This window comes from Notechis scutatus, chromosome 3 (genome assembly GCF_049901735.1).
Source record: "Notechis scutatus isolate UNSWTSFEM ecotype Mainland chromosome 3, rNotScu1.2, whole genome shotgun sequence".
In the NCBI taxonomy this organism is placed as follows: Eukaryota; Metazoa; Chordata; class Lepidosauria; order Squamata; family Elapidae; genus Notechis; species Notechis scutatus.
In genome coordinates, this window is record NC_142011.1 from 55478190 (window position 1) to 55500527 (window position 22338).

The window sequence follows — 22338 nt, forward strand, 5'->3', positions numbered from 1 at the left end:
CAGCCACCTCACTTTTAGTCATTTCTGATCCTTTTTTCTCAGGATTGGTTAGGCATTTCGGTTTCAGATTCATAGGACCAGTAAATGATTTTCCTTTATAACTCATTTAATACCAATGATAAACTTATCTAATGAGACGGAAATCAGAAGAGTCTTAATGCTCTTCTTTTCACAGATATCCACAATGTGTATTTGCATTTGTGTGTGGGTGTAGATCTGCATCATGATGTTATCATATGAATGATGCAGCACTGATGATTTCATCAGAGTTTGTGACACAAATTATATATCCATCTCATTTGTATTATGTCATCTTGACATAGGTGTCACCATTTTGATTTCATTGCAGCTTGTCATGGATGCCTGTGATTCTTATCTTCCCTCCACTTTGGCATAAACATGCTGATTAATCTTTTTTATATACCACATCCTCATGATATTTCATTCGACTCACTCCTAGCCTACTTGGGCTATCACTTCTAGCTTTCCTAATTTTAAGATAACGTTTCTCCTCTTTTTTCAACCCTTTTTTCAACTCTTTCAACCCTTTTTTTTCCACTCTTTTTTGCTGTGGACAAGATGTGGATCAACTCACAGACTATGTAGCTGTTGACATTGGCAGGAGCTACAATCTGTTCAGCTGCAGCTATTTTCGGCAGCAGCAAGAATAAACCTTCCCAAAGGAAAATTAGTTTTCTTATACTTTTACAGAGGGCTGAACTAGATGAAACTTCTAGTTCTTTCCAACTCCATGCTATGCTGTGATTCCACAATGCTGGAGATTATCCTCATGGCATTTTAGCTCAGGCTAAAGAAGAAACTGGACATCTGGTTTCTGTAAAGGCAGTTGCCTGATTGGTGCCTTTTGAAATGCCTGTTAAAGTCTTCCATGGGTCCCTTATATAGTGGTGGGATTCTACCAGTTCACACCTATTCGCTAGAATCAGTTGTTAACATTCTAAGCAGTTCGGAGAACCAGTTGTTAGAAGAAATTACTGGCCTAATCCTGTAAGGAAGGCAGGAAGGAAACATTCTGATGTTGCTTACAGAAACTGCCTCTCCATTAACCCTTATTACATGCTTGGCAGGACTAGACTTCCTGTCTCAGGAATGTTTCTGGAGTTTTTTTTCCCCCTCCTTTGCTGGTACTTTGCTTGTGTGGAGTGACCATTCAAAGTTACAGTGGCACTGAAAAAAGTGACTTATGACCATTTTTCATACTTACAACTGTTGCAGCATCCCCACAGTCATGAGAGGCCAGGCGAGGAGATGCGTGCCTCAATGTGAGTGATATTGAGTTGGCCACACCCAGCCAATAACATGACCACCAAGCCATGTCACCAAGCCACACCCACAGAACCGGTTGTTAAAAAAATTTGAATCCCACCCCTGCCCTTATAGATGCACTCTTGAAAAGCATGAATTCTGTGTTGTACAATATACTGATTTAAACAAGGAAATATAGCCAGGTTCTTACAGATGTCTGTCACTGGTGCTATCCAAAGTGAGGGAATTACAGAGTTTCTGTTTTTGCCCACAAGGAATTTTTATTAGTGGGAGTGGGGTTGACACTATTTTGCTGTTCATATGTTGAATTGCCTATCTACGGACTATTTCCAGATGCTGCTAGCCATGGCTATTCATAGCAAGAACTGCTATTCCCTTTCAGCACTACTTGAGGATGAAACCTTTGAAAAATATTTTAAAAATAGTAGATGCAGAACTCTGTAAGTCTACGTCCCCCCAAAGGAATAGAGTGGTAGTGCATTCTGTATTCTGTGAAGAGTTTCCAAGCAGTAGGATGTGGTAACATATCAGAGGTGGTATTCAGCAGGTTCTGACCAGTTCTGGAGAAATGGTAGTGGAAATTTTGAGTAGTTCGGAGAACTGGCAAATACCACCTCTGACTGAGATTTTACAGTATCCTGCCACGCCCACCAAGCCATGCCCACAGAACTGGTAGTAAAAAAATTTTTGAATCCCACCACTGTAACATATGTTTCTTCATAGCAGTAGCACAGTCAGCACAGAAGCAAAGTATTTCTGTTTTAGAATATCTTGTTGCTACTTTGATGGTTGCATCATGGAAAGGAAGAAAGATGCATGCAGCAGATAGATAAAAAATAGTAATGTGGTTGGGCTAATTGATTTTTAGTGAAATATTTTTTCTTTTTACTGTACTGTTCACTCAACTTCTTGCTTCAGTCTGCCCTCTCCTACAGCCTCCAGCCTCCAAATTAATAGCTTCCCCATTTACCAATAGGGAAAAAAAATTCCCCAAAATGAGTGCTGTATCTTCATTCCCACATAGTGAAGTGTAAATGTTTTTTTCTATATGTTCCTTTCTTCCTGGCAATGTATCTAGTCATTTACAAGTTGCACCAAGCAGGATGTGCTCTGGTAAATGGTAGAAAACCCAGATATAAGTGCCATGACAGTGACCTGAGGTCTTTTTTCAAATATCAAGGCCATGTTCCGCTAATGAACAAGGGGGACAAAATATTTCAGAATACATTCTGTAACCCAATGCTTTTTTTTCTTCTGTTCAATGTTTCAGCCAACCTGGTCCCAGAGAAAGTAACCCACACAATCAGTCTTTCCCAATCAGCCATACTTGTTGCCAGGATAAAGAATGGGAAGAAAACAGATATCTGGTGGAAAAGGAATGGCAAGTACTCCCATCATCTAACTGCATGTCTGTGATAAGATCTGATCTTTTTCCAAGATATCCAACTCTTTCTTGGAAAAACTCTTCAAGCTTGATTTTCTCTGCTGATATACAACTTTTATATTCTTAATAATGATTCAAGACCCAGATGTTTTTATGTTTTGTTTGTTTATGTTTGTTTTTAAAAACTAATAAATTTTTTTAAAAAAGACCCCAAAGAGTTTTGGTTTGTGGAGGTTATATCTATTGATATTCACTGAATTAGGAATTAAAACTGAGAAAAGTTAAAATATTTCTTTATTTCACTTCGTGGAGTCCCTGCAAGAGTTTTGGGGACACACACACATATACACACAGACAGGAGTCCGCGGACCACACTTTAGAAACCACTGTGCTATAGATGGGGGGAGTACTTTGGGGACATTTCTCTGCAGACCACCAAAATTTTCTCGCAGACCACCAGTGGTCCCCGCCCACTGATTGGCGATCACTGCTATAGAAGCCATTGATCCATTATGAATGATCATCCACGCATGGATCTATTTATTGGCTTCAAAATGGGAGCCTTGGACTTGCTTAGTTCCTCTACTATTTTACCTGCCTTCCTAATAGCAAACATCCAACTGCATGGCCCTTTCATACCTCTGCATGCAAATCATATTCCAAAAGATGTATCTCTATTTCAGTAGTATTTCTTTGTTGTTCAGCCTTGGCTTTTTCCATTTTTCTTGCTTCTTTCTTTCTTTCATTTTTTTTGTGCAGGGACTTACTATGACACGATGCACCAGGGTGAGTTAAAGGACAGTAAGTCCATTCTGGTCCTGTCATCTGTTACCATGGGTGATGGTGGGATTTACAGCGCCACATTTATAGAGGACAGCCCTTTGTCAAGTGCCTTCTTCAGACTGATTGTACGAGGTGAGACTGTGCATACCTAACGCAACCATTTAATGTTTCCTAACATATTTTTGTGGATTCGCCTTCTTAAAGAGATTCGTCTTCTTAAAACTGCATCTCCCAACCTACTGCTCAAAAACTATATGAACCAATCTCCCTTATTAGTCAAGAATGTTGACAGCATCGTTCTAAACATTAGAGGTTTTCCAGACTAAGAAAAAATATTATCAGATGGGTATTTCTAAAAAAAACAATGCTTTTCTCTTTTTACCAATTGTTCAGAAAGAATATTTTAATGGTTTGATCATCTAGAGAGGGCTGTAAAGCACTATAAAGCGGTATATAAGTCTAAGTACTAGTGCTATTGCTGTCTTCATTTGCAAAAATGCCCTTTTGTATGCAACAGAGACAAAGAAAAATTTAACTCATCCATTTTGCCAGAAATGCCTGATACTATATTCTACAACCAATGATTGTAGGAATTGAAATCCAATGAATCTGGAGGGCATAGATGGAAAATAAATCCTGTCCTATTTTTATTTAATGCATGATATGACATAACTATTTTTAAATTTTTCTGTTTTCTCCAACCCCTTCAAGTAGTTGCTTATAAAATCAAGCAGGACAAAGCTGAATGAGATTACCGTATGTTTTTTGTAATATTTATCAAAGCAGTCAGTAAGCATTGCAGCCTACAGGTAGTCCTCAATTTACAACCATTTGTTTAGTGGCTGTTCAAAGTTACAACAGCATTGAAATATGTGACCTATGACTGACTATTTTTCACACTTACAACTGTTGCAGCATCCCCATGGTCATGTGATCAAAATTTGGGTGCGTGGCTATCATTTATATTTATAACAGTTGCATTGTCCCAAGGTCATGTAATCTCTTTCTGACAAGCAAAGTCAATGGGGAAACCAGATTCACTTTACAGCCAGGTTATCAACAGAACAACTGCAGTGATTCACTTAACAACTTGGCAAGAAAGATCATAAAATAGAGCATAATTCATTTAACAATTGCCTTGCTTAGCAACAGAAATTTTGGGCCCAATTGTGGGTGTAGCTCAAGGAATACCTGTATTTTGTTATTATATATAGGCAATTCACAAATAAATACACATCACTCAGCGTCTTATGATTTGATGACACATCAAATCACCATGATCACCATGATTTAACAGATAATCAGAGTTGGAGGGACCTTATAAATCATCTAGTCCAACCCCCCACCCAAGCAGGAGACCCTACACCATTTCTGACAAATGGCAGCCCAATCTCTTCTTGAAAGACTCAAGTGATGGCGCTCCCACAACTTCCGAGGTCAAGCTGTTCCATTGGTTGATTGTTCTCACTGTCAGAAAGTGTCATGTACCTGGTGGAGACTGACTCTGAGGGAGAGGAGGAACAGCCAACAGGGAGTGGAAGTGTGGCTCCAGAGGTTGTGGAGGAGGCTGGGGAAGGGCAGAGGGTGGCTGAGCAGTCAGAGGAGGACCCAGGCCCATCCCCTATCCATCCTAGGCCATGCAGGGAGGAGAGGATAAGGGAAAGACGTGGTCTCCTCGGGAGGAGAGGGCCTTGATTCTCTTCATGGGCTGCAGGTGTGACAACTGAATAAGAGTTTGAACCTGCATACTGGCAAATGCTGGAAACAAATCGTGTAAATATCTCTTGTTTATAGTTGCTCTCTGAGTTTGGCATCCTTCCCAGTGTGTGTTATCTGTGGACATCCTCCAGCCCTTATTTTGCCTAGTTTGTGTTGCTTTTTTCCTTCTTCGTGTAACTGTGTGGGAGTTTTTTGTCTTCTGTCAAAGATATTCAGAGCTTGAAAGCAAACTGAAGAAATAAAAGGGGCTTCACCTGTTTTCTGTGACTGTGTTTGTTTTGTATCCCATCACAGAAAGTTTCTCCTTATTTCCAGGTTGAATCACTCCTTGTTCAGTTTCCATCCATTATCCCTTGTCTGGCCTACAGGCGCTTTAGAAAATAGCTTGACTCCTTCCTCTCTGTGGCAGCCCCTGAAATATTGGAACACTGTTATCATGTATCCCCACTGTCTTTCCCTGTGGGATGTGTTCCAGATATGCTGGGAGTGCGCCTACCATTCCCAAATAGCATGGCCAGTGAAGGACATTCATTTAGGAAGCACTGATGTAAAGAAATCTGAATAAAAAATGATTGTTAGGCTGACCTGAAGCCTGTTTTTAACACACAAGTCATTTCCTGAGGTTGTTGCTAGAGATAGAGCACACAACGATGAAATTATACTTAAATGTTGTGAGTGACTCTACTGTACCTTTTCCTCTCTGGTGTTGTCTGGAAACTTCTTGTCATTATTCTTCCTGTCTCTCCAGGTTGTGCAGCCAAGAAATGGGGCTCATTTTGTGACAAAGACTGTCCTGATTGCTTAAATGGAGGCATCTGCCATCACATTGTGGGAGAATGTATCTGTCCTCCAGGATTCATGGGTACCCGCTGTGAAAAAGGTTAGAAATCATATGTCATTGTTCTAGAGCAGGGGTGTCCAACCTTGGCAACTTTAAGACTTGTGGACTTCAACTCCCAGAATTCCTCAGCCAGCAAAGGTTGGACACCCCTGTTCTAGAGTAAATGGATGTTCCTGAGCCATGAACTGAACTTGACAATCAGGAACTTCTTTATTATAGTAGTTTTCATGGGCTGCAAGGAATATGCCTGGTGATTAAATACAATAGTGGGGACCAGGATTGAGAGTTTTGTGTCTGTTTCCCCTGCTTTTTCCCCGGCTTAAGGGCCATGAAATCTAAAAATATATGTACCAAGATTAACATACCTGCTTTTGAGTTTTAAATAATGGCTCAGTGGACCCGATCTGCAATTACATCAGGATAAACATTTCTTTTTTTTTAAAATAAAAAAAAATAAAAAAAAAAAAAAAAAAAAAACAAAAAAAAAAAAAAAAAAAAACCCCCCACAAAAAAAAAAAAAAAAAAAAAAAAAAAAAAAAAAAAAAAAAAAAAAAATTTCCCCCCCCAAAAAAAAAAAAAAAAAAAAAAAAAAAAAACCCAAAAATTTAAACAAAAAAAAAAAAAATTTTATTTACAAAAAAACATCACCCCCCCATTTTTCCCCCACAAAAAAAAAAAAAAAAAAAAAAAAAATAAAAAAAATATAAAAAATAACCCTTTCTTTTTTAAAAAAAAAAAAAAAAAAAAAAAAAAAAAAAAACAAAAAAACCAAAAAAAAAAAAAAAAAAAAAAAAAAAAAAAAAAAAAAAAAAAAAAAAAAAAAAAAAAAAAAAAAAAAAAAAAAAAAAAAAAAAAAAAAAAAAAAAAAAAAAAAAAAAAAAAAAAAAAAAAAAAAAAAAAAAAAAAAATTTTTTTTTTTTTTTTAATATTCCCCCCCCCCCCCTTTTAAAAAAAAAATTTTTTTTTTTTCCCCCTTCCCCCCCCCCCCCCCCTTTTGCATCAACAGCATATGATCACCAATGGCCCAGGCAAAGGAAGTGTCCATCTTTGAAGGACTTTCACTGGAAAATTGATGAGGGGCCAAAAATTGAGTGACTTCCTGTCTTTTTTTTTTTTGGTACATTTTGCAGACTGGAGAAAATCTGAATCAGTGATATCATAGATAGAATACCCTGATCTCCTCTGTTTTAATTTCTTTCCTGGCTGATTGCAGGTGGGAAAGAATGAGGGAGGGAATAAAATGAATCGCAAGAGAAGGATATATAGTGTATGGGTGTCTGCCTGTGTGCACGGGCGGGTATATATGTACACACACACACACACACACACACACACATTATTTTAGCCATTGTCTATCCCCTGTATGATGAAGGCCTCTTCTGCATGTTTCCAACCAGTGTGGTCCAGAGCTTTATTTTGCCAATTGGGCTCACAGCACACATACATATACATACATACATTCATACATACATACATACATACATACATACATACATACATACATACATACATACTTCATACATACATACATACATACATACATACATACATACTACATACATACATACATACATACATACATACATACATACATACAGAGTACACAGTGTATATATATATGTGTGTGTGTGTGTGTGTGTGTGTTATGTATATCACTATATGTATATGCAAGAAGGAAGGAAGAAAAGGAAGGAAGGAAGGAAGGAAGGAAGGAAAGAAAGAAAGAAGGAAGCTTTCCAATGCTTTTGACAGCTTTCCCCAAGGATGGGAAAGCTTCTCACAACCCAATTGGAAAGCCAGCAGGAAGTCGGAAGACACTCCTGCTCCTACTGCTTTTTTGCACACCTGTGCTCATTCTGTTTCTCAGTTTAGGAAGGAAATATCTCGGAAATGATGACCCAACAGGGCATGGGTTGTCTAGTAAAATTTAAAAAAAATACCAGAAGAAGGCAATGGCAAACAATTCCTGTAACTCTGCCAAGGAAACTGCATGGATGTGGATGTTATTCATCTTTAGGTTTTTCTTTTTGTCATTTACAAAGCGAAGAAGAGAAAGCTGAGGACCAGAAAGTCCCACTACTGTAATCTAATTATGGAATGCCAATTCCATGCCCAGGCTCTGGCATCCTACAGGGATTACCACAGATTTACATATGTTCTTTTCAATTATTAGTTATGGGTAGAAAACTATGCAATTTATAGCCGCCCTGAAACTCTGCAGAAAGACTAATGAGTGTCCTGTGAGCAGGGGTGGGATTCAAATTTTTTAACAACCGGTTCTGTGGGTGTGGCTTAGTTGGTGGGCATGGCTTGGTGGTCATGTGACTGGCTGGGTGTGGCCAACTCAATATCACTCACATTGAGGCACGCATCTCCTCGCCTGGCCTCTCATGACTGTGGGGATGCTGCAACAGTCGTAAGTGTGAAAAACGGTCATAAGTCACTTTTTTTCAGTGCCATTGTAACTTTGAATGGTCACTCCACACAAGCAAAGTACCAGCAAAGGAGGGGGAAAAAACTCCAGAGAAGTTCCAGAGACAGGAAGTCTAGTCCTGCCAAGAATGTAATAAGGGTTAATGGAGAGGCAGTTTCTGTAAGCAACACCAGAATGTTTCCTTCCTGCCTTCCTTACAGGATTAGGCCAGTAATTTCTTCTAACAACCGGTTCTCTGAACTGCTTAGAATGTTAACAGCTGGTTCTAGTGAATAGGTGTGAACTGGTAGAATCCCACCCCTGCCTGTGAGCAAAGGTATAATTGTGGGATTAGTTCTAGGAGATATGGGAACAGGACTACGCAACTGCTGAAGTGAACGAAGTTCTCCAACAGGAATTGTCTTGCTTTTGCAGCATGTAGGGAAGGCCGGTTTGGGCGAAACTGCCAAGAGATGTGTCCTAGTGAGCAGGGCTGCAGAGGCTTATCCTTCTGTCTGCCTGACCCATATGGCTGTTCCTGTGCTGCTGGATGGAGTGGAGTACAATGCAACTCAGGTATGCCTATTTGCAATTGATTTATAGCAGCATAGTAATACTGGCCTAATTTGTGGGTGTGGCATGGTGGTTATGTGACTGTCTGGGCATGGCTTGTATGTAAATATTATAAATATTTATGTAAATATTGAATTTTTTATTAAAAAAGAGCAACTTTTACCCAAAATCAGGCAAAGCAAGCAGGCAGATTGAGTTGCTCACAGAATCACAGATTCACTTAGATCTGTGTTTCTGCCATCGGCTATCTGAGTCTGCAACTGAATAATAGAACCTTCAGGCCTAAGGGAGGTTCAGCTCTGCTTAAAAGGCTCTTAAAAGCAGAGGTGAAGATCTATTGTTTAGCTAGAAAGCAAGAAATGCAACGATTTCCTGCTTTCTAGCTAATCTAAATCTTCCTGCGCAGCAGAACAGCTGATGGTCAGAAAAAGGAAAAATAGCACCTTAGCAGGCAAGTTTGCCAGGTAAGGAGTGTGTGGGTGGGGTGGGTTCTCGCATGCCATGTGGGCGGCGCAGCCTTGTGTTCCTGCTCAGCCTGGATTAATTGCTTTGGGGGGGTGCTCTGGGGTTGACATTTCTCTGTGGACTGCCAAAATTTTCTCGCGGCCCACCGGTTGGCGACTGCTGATCTAGAGAAACCTGGGATTTACGTCAGAATGCTTTTCATAGATTACAGCTCAGCTTTTAACACCATTTTGCTGGATATTCTCATCAAAAAGTTGTCTGACTTGAATTTCCCTTCTCTTACCTGTGATTGGATTAAAGACTTTTTGACGGACCGGCCACAACAGTGAGAGCTGGGTCTTTCACATCCTCCTCCCTGAAGCTCAGCACTGGCTCTTCTCAGGGCTGTGTGCTCAGTCCCTACCTGTACTTGTTGTACACATACGACTGCATATCTTCTCATCCATCTAACATGATAATAAAGTGTGCAGATGATACCACCGTACTGGGTCTTATTACAGGAGGAGACGAATTAGCTTACAGGGAAGAGGTCCAGAATATCCACATGATGCTCAGAAAACAACTTGCATCTAAACCCCATCAAGACAAAGGAGATGGTATTAGACTTCCGGAAGCAGAGAGAGGAACCTGCCCCATTCTACATCAAGGGGGGCTTGTGTCCTCTTTCAAATTTCTGGGAGTCCACCTTAGCCAAGATCTCACCTGGAAAAATAACACAATCCAGGTGGTCAGGAAGGCTCAACAGAGACTCCATTTCCTTAGAGTCTTGCGGAAATATCAGGTGAAACAATGACCGATTACTTCCTTTTGCAAGTCTATGATAGAAAGCGTCCTTACATATTGTATTGCAGTATGGTATGCTGGCTTGACAGCTGCAGACAAAAAGGCATTATAGAGGGTGATGAGCATAGCACAAAAAATTATGGGCTGTCCCCTGACACCACTGGATGAAATCGCCAGGACCTGCTGCCTCAGCAGAGTGAGGAAAATCCTCAGGGATGATTCACACCCTGGTCAGCCCTTGTTTACTCTCCTAACATTGGGCAGAAGATATAGAAGCATAGCCAGCGGAATGAATAGGCCAGTGGTGGGATTCAATTTTTTTTACTACCGGTTCTGTGGGCATGGCTTGCTGGGTGTGGCTTAGTGGGCAGGGCAGGGGAAGGATACTGTAAAATCCCCATTCCCTCCCCCCACCCCCATTAACCTGCTTTCCGGCTCCATTCTCCTGTGCAGGGCAACAAAAGAAGACCCAGCCAATCAGTTGGGACTTGGGAGGCAGAGAATAGATGGGGGCGGGACCAGTCAGAGGTGGTATCTGCCGGTTCTCCAAACTACTCAAAATTTCCACTACCGGTTCTCCAGAACTGGTTAGAACCTGCTGAATTCCACCTCTGGAATAGGCTGAAAAATAACTTTTATCCATGGGCTGTCAGACTTATGAACATAATATAAACACCACAAGTAGGTTTAATATGATAGGCTTGCAGGGCCAGCACCAAGGAGGCTCATTTCAATGTCATTGTACACATGTTGTGCATTGACATTAAATGTTTGATTGATTGATTGGAAAGCACTGGACTACCACACAAAAACTCCCAAATAAATCAGTAAAATCACTGCTGTATTAATTTCTTTGTTGTATTATTCTCAGTAGGGTTTGGCCCTTTTTTATCCAGGGGATTCCCAAAAGGTATCAAAGACTGTTCCTTACACTTTTCAGTTTTATCGAATTACTAAATAGCATGAGGACTAATGGCACTCAGTTTATTATATTTTAGAATCTCACTTAATAAAGAACCCATTATCTGAAATGCTTTGAGAATAATATGTAGAAAATTTAACAGAAAGCTAATATTTTTTACCACTTCTAGGTAAATGTTCAGATACTAGATTTTTTTTCCCAGTAAGTTAAGATAAAACAGGATTTATATTGTTTTAGATTCAGGTAAAATAATACTTATCAAGATCATTTTGATAACAAACTCATTCTAACTTGAATGAATCAGACGAAAACAAGAATTATATCTGACAAAAACCAATGATAAACAGCCAGGGCTGTTGCTTAGTGCATGTACACTTTTGATTTCATTGTCTCCATCAGCAGAACAATCACATGTTCCCTGGAAAATCTGGATATGGAAAAGACCTACAAGAGTTTCTGTTTCATCCCGGACATAGGATGGTTCAGAAGCTTTATCCAGCTTTGTTGCTTTCTCTGTTTGGGCCACATTTGGCTCATGGCCAAGAGAGAGTAGCTTCCTCCTTTTGTTTCTTCAAAATAGTTTCTCTCCTGCTTGGCCCCAGCATAGAGACAGAAAAAGAAAGATGCTTGTAAGCAGGAAGTTCTACGAGGTGAAAAAAATGTTTTAAAAGTAACCCTATCCTGACTGCCTACCCATTTCTGATGCTAAATTTTCTCATTCCTCGGCAATGATCTCTCCTATATTGTTGTTTGCTTTTGAGGGGAAATGTTGTAAGTCAAAGTTAAGCAACCCGATACAATCCTAGTGATTTGGGCTGCAACTTCCAGAATCCCATCTCCACCATTAGGCTGGGAATGATGGAAACTGAAAAACTGCATGATACTTTAAATACTGTATACAGATAGTCTTCACTTAACCATGGTGGCTAGAACTGGAATTTCTGTCACTAAGTAACACGGTCATAAAGGAAGCTATCACATGATTGTGCCAGTTAGTGACACTAGTTCCAGCAGTTCTGGTCACTGTGGTTATGCAAATCCCTCACAATTGTTAAGTGCAATATCACGGAATTGTCATTTGCAGCCTCTTGCCAGCTTCCCCGTTGGCTTTGCTGGTCAAAAGCCTGCAGTGAAAATTGCAAATGGCAATCACAGGATCACAGGATGCTGTGACATAATTGCAAGCTGGTCACCAAGCATCCAGATGCAGTCCCATTACAACAGGGATGCTAAAATGGCCACAACTACAAACGAAGTCATATGTACCACTCATCCAGCTCTATCCTAACTTCAGTCACTGAACAGAAAAAGCCACTTCTCACTGTGTTCTGCAGCAAGGAAAATTGTATGGAAAAAATCTGGGTAGGAAATTAAAAGTGTCCTTTCAAAAATTATGTTTAGGAAGGAAAGAAGCCTATTGTAAATCTATTGTAAAAACAACTGGATAAACTATATGTAAAGTACTTTCACGTACTCATATATCCAACAGAAAGGAGAATGATTAATAACTGCTATAACTAAAACAAATGTAATTTGTCACGTTATCTTTGACCAATAAACTCGGTCTTTAAAATGGGTAAAATTGTTGAGCCCCTAATCCCTCTGTTCTTCCCACAGCTTGTTCTTCCGGCAAATACGGTCCTGACTGTACCCTGGAATGTAACTGCCAGAACGGAGGCACCTGCAATCGATTTAGCGGCTGTATCTGTTCATCTGGTTGGCATGGGCAGCATTGTGAAAAATCAGGTAAAGCAAGAGTGATAAGAACATGAATGATATCTGAGATCTTCCCAATATGAAGTAATGATTTAGTTTCTGGGGAAGGAGGAAGTGGTATTAAAAAGAAGTCAGGATGACAGCGATGCACATAAGAACCTGTGGGGTTTGATTACATGATCAGGGCTGCCATCTTGACTTTTTGGACCAGGGGTCTCCAAACTTGGCAACTTTAAAACTTGTGGACTTCAACTCCCAGAATTCCCCAGGCAGCATGACTAGCTGAGGAATTCTGGGAGTTGAAGTCCACAAATCTTAAAATTGCCAAATTTGGAGACCCCTGTTTTGTACTCTTTACTGCAGATTTAACTGTTAGGTTCTTGTAGTCAGGCAGGAGGTTAGATTTTTAGTGCAAAAAAGTAATTGTACATAATTATATATAAATATATCAGATATTCACATACTAAAAAGAACACCTTATTTGTTTTCTTATTTCACTTCAAACCCCTTTATATTTTTGATTTCTTACTGTTACACACCCACTTTTAACCTTCAAACTTTCTCCACTCAGACTGTAAGTTCATTTCACCCATCCTGTTCTTACTCCCATTGATTTACTGTTAAGACTTTCTTGACTTGTATTGCTTTACAGCTTAGCTCCTAGATTTTTATTACTTTTACTCTATCTTCTCATTCTTCCTCTGCCCTTTATTTCCCCAGAAAGGCTTGTTTTGCTTCTCTCAGGAAGCAGCTAGATATGGGTCCAGTTTCTCTCAAAAGGCACAGCTGTCACTCATCTTCTCCTGTTGAGATGATTTTATTCCTCTATCTCAGACCCTCACTCTTCTGTCAGTGGATATTTTCCTTTGAGTGAATAACAGAATAACAGAGTTGGAAGGGACCTTAGAGGTCTTCTAGTCCAACTCCCTGCCCAAGCAGGAAACTCTATACTATGTGTGGATCATTTTCGCCAACTCTATACTATGTGTGGATCATTTTCATGGATTCCACAAGAGTGGCTTCTCCTTTCTCTGACTGTCATAAGACTTGGCAAACTATTTATTTATTTATTTATTTATTTATTCATTCATTCATTCATTTATTTATTTGTCAAGCAAGTATTAGATAACAGGTATAAGTATAAACATGATTATGAATACATGAAATGGATACAAATAAAGAGAAATATTAGGACAGGGACAGCTTATGCACGCCCACTACAGACCTCTTAGGAAAGCAGTGAGGTCAATAGTAGACAGTCTAAGGTTAAAGTTTTTGGGGTTTGGGGAAGAAACCACAGAGTCAGGTAGTGCATTCCAGACATTGACCACTCTGTTGCTGAAGTCATATTTCCTGCAATCAAGTTTGGTGCGGTTAACCTTGAGTTTGTATCTATTGCATGCTCTTGTATTGTTGTGGTTGAAGCTGAAGTATTCATTGATGGGTAGGATATTGCAATACATAATTTTATGTATACACATAGGTCAGACCGAAGGCGGCGTAGTTCTAGGTTGTCTAGGCCTAAAATGTCAAGTCTGGTGGCATAAGGAATTCTGTTATGAGTAGAGGAGTGAAGGACTCTTCTCGTGAAATATCTCTGGACTTTCTTGACTGTATTAATATCCGATATGTAGTGCGGTTCCAGACTGATGAGCTTTATTCGAGTATTGGTCTAGCAAATGTTTTGTATGCTGTTCTAAGGGCTCTCTGACTTCTGATTTTCCTCTCCTTTCTTCCTCCTTTTTTCCCTCTCCAGCCATCCCCAGCAGCATCTATGACAATTCACTGTGGCCAACTCACCTTGGCCAACTTGCAACAGCCAACTTGCTGCAGGAAGAGAGTTACCCCAAAATCAGAGAAATTATGGAATAGAATAATTAAAGAAAGAATGTAAGAGGAGGCACAGAATGAAATGTGAATGACAAAAATTAAAATATTTTTTTTTATTTTTAAAAATAATTAAATTGTATTGTTAAATTGTACTGTGGCGAGTCGTCCCACAGCAAGTTGGCTGTAGCAAGTTGTCCAATTTCACCTTCAACGTGCCTTTTTTATATTCCCCCAGTGTTTCTAAATAACAGCTTTTCTAAACTGTACACTCTTACCTGCCTGTTTAATACTTCCCTTCTCTTTCCCCACTTCTAGAATGACACATGCTTATTAATACCAAGACATACATTCTTAGTAGGAAATACTAATGAATGGTTTTGATCTTGGTGAGAGACCTGAAGAGATATCCTCACACAAGTACACATAGGTTTCACTGTTTAGATAGTGAATATAAAAAAATTTCCCTTTTGTATCAAGTTTGCCTCTAAGTGATTTCATGGACCTATGTGTGATATTTTCTTGGTAACATTATGGAAATGGAAATGGTTTTCCATTTATTTATTCTGGGATGTGTTTTCAACTTCCAAGTCTAGCCCTGGAATTTTCTAATACTTCCTATCCAAGTACTAACTAGAAGCAAATCTTCTGCTTTTTGTGTCAACCAAGGTTCATTAGGTGCTATCATCTAGCTTGGCAGTTATTTTATTTCTTTCTTTGTGCATGCATGCATTTTATCCATTGCCACAATCCTAGTGAGATACAAGCACATGCACACGCACACACACACACACACACACACATATATCAAAATAAGAGTAAAAATTCATACATTATATTAAATCATAATGAATACATCACCAATGCATGTCATTAGATGTGAATGGAGAAAATAGATAAACATCATAAAGTATATTAAACAGTTTTCACAGTAATGATTTAACCTTACTATGGTATTTTCTGCCAAGACCGTATACCCCAGATCATCAACTTGGAGTCTCACTTGGAGTTTAACCTAGGCTCCCAGATCATAGCTACCTGCATAGCAACAGGCAATCCACCTCCTGTACGTGATAACATTGAACTACGCAAGCCCGATGGAACAGTGATAATAGTAAGAATTTGTCCATTTATGTGTTTTATTTTCTGTCTGATTCTATACCGTCATGTGAAGTCTATCCCCTTCGCATTTTTGTCTGGCTAACTAAACTTTTCTCTGAGTACTTCAACAAACAGTGACCAAGGCCAGGAAGATTCCCTGCCTCTGAATTCTGACCAGGTACTGGTAGCTTCTCTATTTTCTCCACCACCACCCCTCCTTCCTTTCCCATGGTCATAGATGTGTCATGAATTGCAAAAACGACAAATTCTGGGGGCCCTGTATAATTCCAGATGAGTTCATGAAAATTAGACCAGATGATCAATTTCCTAGAGTGCATCTAGTTTCTACTGTATTATTTTTCTACATTGGTATTCCAGGATGTCCCATGTTTGCATGGGGCTTCAACAATATGGTTGTTTTTTTTTTTTCACAAAGATCTGTTAGCAGATTCTGGTGAGATATGATGGTGTTATTGTCTCTCCTTAGCCCACAAAAGCCATCATGGAAAAGGACATGACAACCTGTGAGTTTCAAGTCTCACAAGTGGTCTCTTCTGACTCTGGCCTCTGGGAATGCCGTGTCTCTACTACTGGGGGACAGGACAGTGGCAAGTTCAAAGTTACTGTAAAAGGTGAGAAGGCAGGACAGGTAGTAACACATCACAGTTAGAGCTGTGATGCACCCTCTGCTTCTGAGATGCAGAAAGATAACTGAAATGTTTCCAGAGTTTCTTACGTTTTGTCTGACTGTTTTGATTGTTCTCTATGTATTGGTAGCTTTTTTCCATTAACACTTATTCAGGCAAAGGATGGTTATTAAGAAAAGGTTGCTATTTTATTAAAGTATTAGTTCCCAAATAAAGGACATTATTATTGAATTTTAAATCAAGGTAAGGATTGTTAGAAGGATTGTGCCAAGTACAATCCAGGGAACAGTGATTTGAGAAATTACTGATTGAGATCTTTTTTGATAAAATGATTTTCCCTTCAAAGCAGGAGATCTTACCCTTTTTATGCTCATTTGTAATGAATTCTCCAACTGTTCTCTCCTTAAGTGCCTCCAGTGCCATTATCCCCTCCCAAACTTCTGGCCAAGAAGAGCCAACAGCTGGTGATATCCCCTGTGGGGCCTGTGGCAGGTGATGGACCCCTCATCTCCATCAAAGTCCTATATAAACCCCAAATTGGAAGTAGCTGGTCATCTATTGAAGGTAAGGAATTTGTTGTATCTGGAATGAGTTTTTATGGCATATCCTCAATATGTTGGCTGGAAATGGACTTTCAGATCCCTTCCAATCCTTCCATTCTGTTATTTATCTCTCCTTATTCCAATTAAAAAGATTTTCAGTTTCCTAAGGTTACATTATGGACATGTTTATGGGGGGGATTGCTTCTGGCCTTGATTTCATAGATTACTTATAATGGAGAAAGGAATCTTCTGTAAAGAGTAGCATCTCAGTATCCTGTTTCATCATTGAATTCAAACATGCAAATACGGGTAGTCCTCAACTTTTAACGCCCAAAATATCTGTCGCTAAGTGAGACAGTTACATGAATTTTGCCCCATTTTATTACCTTTCTTGTCAGTTGTTAAGTGAATCACTGTAGTTTGTTAAGTTAGTAAGATGGCCGTTAAGTGAATTTGGGTTCCCTATTGACTTTGCCTCTCAGAAAGTTGCAAACATGATCCCAGGACACTGAAACTGTCATAAATGTGAACCAGTTGCCAAGCACCCAAATTTGGATCACGTGACCACTGTCAGAAGTGTGAAAAATGGTTGCAAGTCACTTTTTTCAGTGCAGTTGTAACTTCAAATGGTCACTAACTGAATGGTTATAAGAGACTACCTGTAGTCTCAAGTCAATTCAAAGCAGCAAGTTGCTAAACATCAAAACATCCTTGGGTTTCCTTGGAACCAGCACAGATTCCTTTCCACTGAAGAAAAACAATATGGAGAATATTATTGCTAATCTGTTTTCCCAGCATCTTTGTGCATTAATTCTGAAGATGGTTCTTCAGCCACCTAAATTCTTGGAGTGGACTGGAAGAATCATAAAATAGCTTCCTCACTCTTTTTCTTCGCTAACAAATGTCTACTAAATGTCTACATTGGTTATACTTCTTTCTAGCCATCTACCATGAACAAAAAAAAACTAGAACATTCCAGGTTCTAGATTCCTAGGGTGTCTGCTCAGCCAGTCATGAAATTACAAGTTATATTTTGCAATAAAAACAAGAACTGAATAATATATATTATTCCTCAGGGAATACTTCAAAGAATCTAGATAGACTAATGATGTTTGTCTCTGTAGTAGATCGTAGCAGAAAATGGATTATTGTTAGGTGGAGCAGAGAGCTATCGATCCCAGTTACAGGGTTCTGCCCATTGAGCTTTCTGTAATAGAAAATAGATAAAGCAGAACCCTTATATGAAACCCTTGAATTAATGGCTTCTATACTGATCAGCAGTTGATAACATCCAAAACATCACTCTCATGAACCTGCGACCTGTCACGGCCTATATTGTAAAGGTTCAGCTGACACGGCCTGGAGAGGGAGGTGAAGGTGCCACAGGCCCAAGTGCTGTCATGGCAACAGATTGCAAAGGTAAGTGCTTAACATTTGTTCCTCGGATCTATAGTTTTAGGGTGGGGGAGAGAGAGAAAGATTATGAGATTAGAGATTAAAGATAAAGCAAAGAAGAAATATACCGGTAAAACAAAGTGAAAAAGTGTAATCTACCAATGGGTGTCAGCTTTATTTTGCATTTTATTTTGTATACAATGTGTTCTTAGGAGCAATCATGTGCAGGTTGTGGGGAAAAAAGAATATATTTGTTTTGGCTTGGAACCATTTTTTTTTTCTTAATGTTGATCCAAGCTCTTTGAATTTGCTTTAATCCTCCTTTTGTCTATAACATGCTAGCATTTTCAATTTGGCACCTACCCAGACTGGCTAATTTTGAAAAGCTTTACTGGATCATATACAACTGGTATTTTGAGGGATCCTTGGTGCTCTGTGAGCTTCATTGTTTCCTTGCAGACATTTCATTACTCAAACTAGGTAACATCATCAATGAAATGTCTGCATGAAAACAATCAAGTTCAGAGAGCACCAAGGACTCCTCAGTTCAACCTTGAACTGCAAATATTCTTTATTGATACAACAGGTATTTTGATTGATCAATAGGATAACCTGGAAATTTAAAAAAAATCTGGAAGAAGGTAACAGCAATCCAGTTCCACATTATTGCCCAGAAAATTGCAACTCAGAAGAGAATGATAGCAGAAAAAGTAGCAGAAATAGGAGCAATTTAGTAAGTCACTACAATAAAGTCAGACACTAATTGTTCCAATTCTGCTATTTTCTTCATTTTAAAGTGTGGAATGGATTTCTGCTTGTATTTGGTTGTATCTGCAGGATGTTATATTTTGAGTAAAAGGAGATGAGATGTCACCCTCAAATTCAATGGAAGGGACAGGAAAGGAAGACCCTTCCTTTATATGGCACTTGTGCTTTATACAAAGAGAACTGTTCATCTCTCTTCTCAGCTAGCATTACCTTCTCTGATTGCTGGAAAAGAAAATGCCTTGCAGTTGGGTGGTGCTATCTTTGATCATCTTTGGGGTAGGGATAGTGACTTCTTGAAGTTTGGTACAGCAACCAATATACTGTTGACATTGCAGAAATAGCAAGTGTAAAATTGTGCGCTGCTTTACAAACCATTGAGAAGGAAATTCTACCCAAAGTTCAAGATGGAGAAATCCAGAATTTCTTGCTCCTTTGTGCTATTTAAAAAGTAATCAGATTGATGGGTTTATATATTTCTCTATTTCATATAGAGCCAACAGCCAAACCTGTAATTGAACGCTCAATTATTGAAGGGAGCAACAATCTACGTGTCAACTGGAATTTGCCCAAAACTGATAATGTGGGGTCAGGATTTCTTGTCCGGGTCTATGATGCAGCCAAAGAGCTTGTTCATCAAGAAAACGTTACTTCCATGATTGTGCAGTCAGCATATATTCCGAACCTCAAGTTCAAGGAGAACTATAACCTAGAAGTAATGGTCTATCACTGTACCAGCTTGGGACCACCATCTGATCTCCACCCATTCAAGATCAACAGTAAAGGTAACAAATCTGTCACTTCTAAAATGAACAGGATGGCTCTAGAGTGGGGTATTCAATATTAATCCAAGTGATCCTTTACACAATAAGTATTATATCACAGGGTTTTAAAATATGCCAGACTTTGACTAGCCTTTGTGTTTGTTTTGACAGATGGCCTAAAAACAAAATCCAAATTCCTTCCCACTGATCTCTGCCTGTCTTTCTGTCTATCCATCTATCCAGTTATTTATCATCTATCTCAATCTGCAGTGGGAAGGAATTTGGACTTTTTAAAGCCGTTCAAAACAAGAGATCTTTTGCAGTAATTTCTTTGAATTTCCTGTTTTGCTATGGGAAGCTGAGGGTATCACAAGGTGTTCATTGTATTCCAGCATGACAACCCTGCTGATCAAATTCCTCTCAACTATAATGTCCCCCTGACTTGGCAGGTGAATTCTGTGTAGAATCTGCAGCAGTTCCATGATAGGATCATTGAACAAAAGTTAGCTAGTGTATATAGTCTGTAATAAGAACATATAAAGCTTGCATTTATTTTCAACAAGATGTAATTTTATATATATTTTAAATACTTCTAAACACTTTTCAAAAGCCTGATGTGCTTACAGGAGCTCTGGCTCTTCAAAGACTAGAAGATGGATGCAGGAATGTTGCCTGGTTCCATGGCCATTCCAAGAATTTCTGGGAAACAAGTCACTACCTTGCCAAAAGCCCACAGCTTTCAGGAGCACTCCAGGCTTTTAAAAGAAAAAGGATAAATGACATATCTCAGCCAGTTTAGACACTTCAGATAACTCTTGTATTATCGTTGGATCTGATCTGAAGATTTTTTTTCGACAGATTTTTAGTAATGTTTAAAAATAGCAAAAAAAAAAAAAAAACACGTGCTGGATTGGAGAGTCAACCACAAAAGTAAATTCTTAAATGAAACTTCCTCATACAGATAGTCCCTGGCATATGACCATAACTGCGCCCAAAATTTCTGTCACCGAGCAAGGCAATTGTAATGTAATTTTTGTCCCATTTTATGACCTTTTGGTTATTAAGTGAATCACTGCAGTTATTAAGTGAATCAGGCGGTTGTTAGTTGAATCTGGCTTCCCCCATTGACTTGTTGGAAGCCAGCTGGGAAGGTTATAAATGGTGATCACATGACCCCTGATGACCTTTGCAGCATCCCCAACGTCATGTAATTGCAGTGTCCTGGGGTCATGTGATCACCATTTATAACCTTCCCAGTTGGGAAGGTTATATGCCAGTTGCCAAGTGCTCAAATTTTGATCGCCTGACGTTGGGGATGCTGCAAAGGTCATCAGTATGAAAACCTGTCATAAGCACTTTTTTCAGTGCCCTTGTAACTTTGAACAGCACTAAATGAATGTTGTAAGCGGAGAACTACCCATATGCTAATCTCTAATAGAAGTTCCAAAATGCTGAGTTGATTGCGGAACAGCATGGGCATATATTCCAGACCAAAAAGATCAATTGCAGAGCTAACAGCTGTGCCATTTGCCTCCTCTCTCAGGACCCTCATCGCCACGCTCTCTCTTGGTGAACCCTCTCGCTGATAACTCCATCAGGCTATCCTGGCTAGCTCCTGAATACTCTAATGGGGGCATCAACAAATACATTGTAGAGGTGCAGCAGCTGGGAGGCAGCAGTGATCCACAATGGATAGACACAGAGAATGGCAGGGATACCACAAAGATTATCACAGGGCTTAATGCCAGCACAATCTACCAGTTTCGGGTGCGAGCCAAGTCTTACGTGCTGGGCGAGTGGAGCCAGCCCGCGAGAGCTGAAATCCTGGGTGATGGTGAGTGGGCCAAAACCTTATTTGGTTGGATGGTGCAATGAAAAATTGCAAGGGAGAGAATATTGGCAGAAGAAAAATTGTTCTCCAATAAAGCAATGGCAAACAATCTTGGCAAATTTAGCCTGGAGGCAGGATAGTTTAAGAACCCACAAGTAGCCAAAAGCTATCTTTATTGTACCATTTGCTAGGTGTGTACCACAAATCCAGTCATTTTATTTCTGACCAACAGGAGCCCTGAGCCAAGTGCCTACTCTAGAAAGTAAAAACTTACCTCCAAGTCTCATGGACCAGCAATTGATATTAGCCATCGTTGGCTCTGTCTCTGTCACCTGCTTGACCATATTGTTTGCTCTCCTGGCCCTTTTCCTCATCAAGAAGAATTGTTTTCATCGCCGCCGCACCTTTACCTACCAGTCTGGCTCAGTAAGTGCTATTGTCCGTGGCCCATTCATTTCTCCAATGATCTTGACTCCTTTCCATCAGCATCCTCATCCTTTGGTACTCTGGTACTTGTGTCCCCATGCTGCTGACCTATCTGGTCTGCAACTGTTACCTGCAACTGTTACCTGCAACTGTT

General features: G+C 39.5%; 1 protein-coding gene across 2 annotated transcripts in view; it reads left to right on the forward strand.

Moving 5' to 3' along the window:
- TIE1 (tyrosine kinase with immunoglobulin like and EGF like domains 1) overlaps positions 1-22338 on the forward strand; it is a 39463-nt gene that overhangs the window by 6761 nt on the left and 10364 nt on the right. Inside the window, exons 3-14 of one of the 2 annotated variants that reach the window (XM_026678058.2) lie at positions 2558-2668; positions 3431-3586; positions 5922-6053; positions 8863-9003; positions 12788-12916; positions 15682-15827; positions 16302-16446; positions 16870-17025; positions 18282-18422; positions 19658-19948; positions 21471-21761; positions 21991-22184. In XM_026678058.2, coding sequence (XP_026533843.2) covers positions 2558-2668; positions 3431-3586; positions 5922-6053; positions 8863-9003; positions 12788-12916; positions 15682-15827; positions 16302-16446; positions 16870-17025; positions 18282-18422; positions 19658-19948; positions 21471-21761; positions 21991-22184 — 2033 coding nt within the window. The remainder of the gene's footprint in view (positions 1-2557; positions 2669-3430; positions 3587-5921; positions 6054-8862; positions 9004-12787; positions 12917-15681; positions 15828-16301; positions 16447-16869; positions 17026-18281; positions 18423-19657; positions 19949-21470; positions 21762-21990; positions 22185-22338) is intronic. The other variant, XM_026678059.2, reaches the window with a different exon arrangement.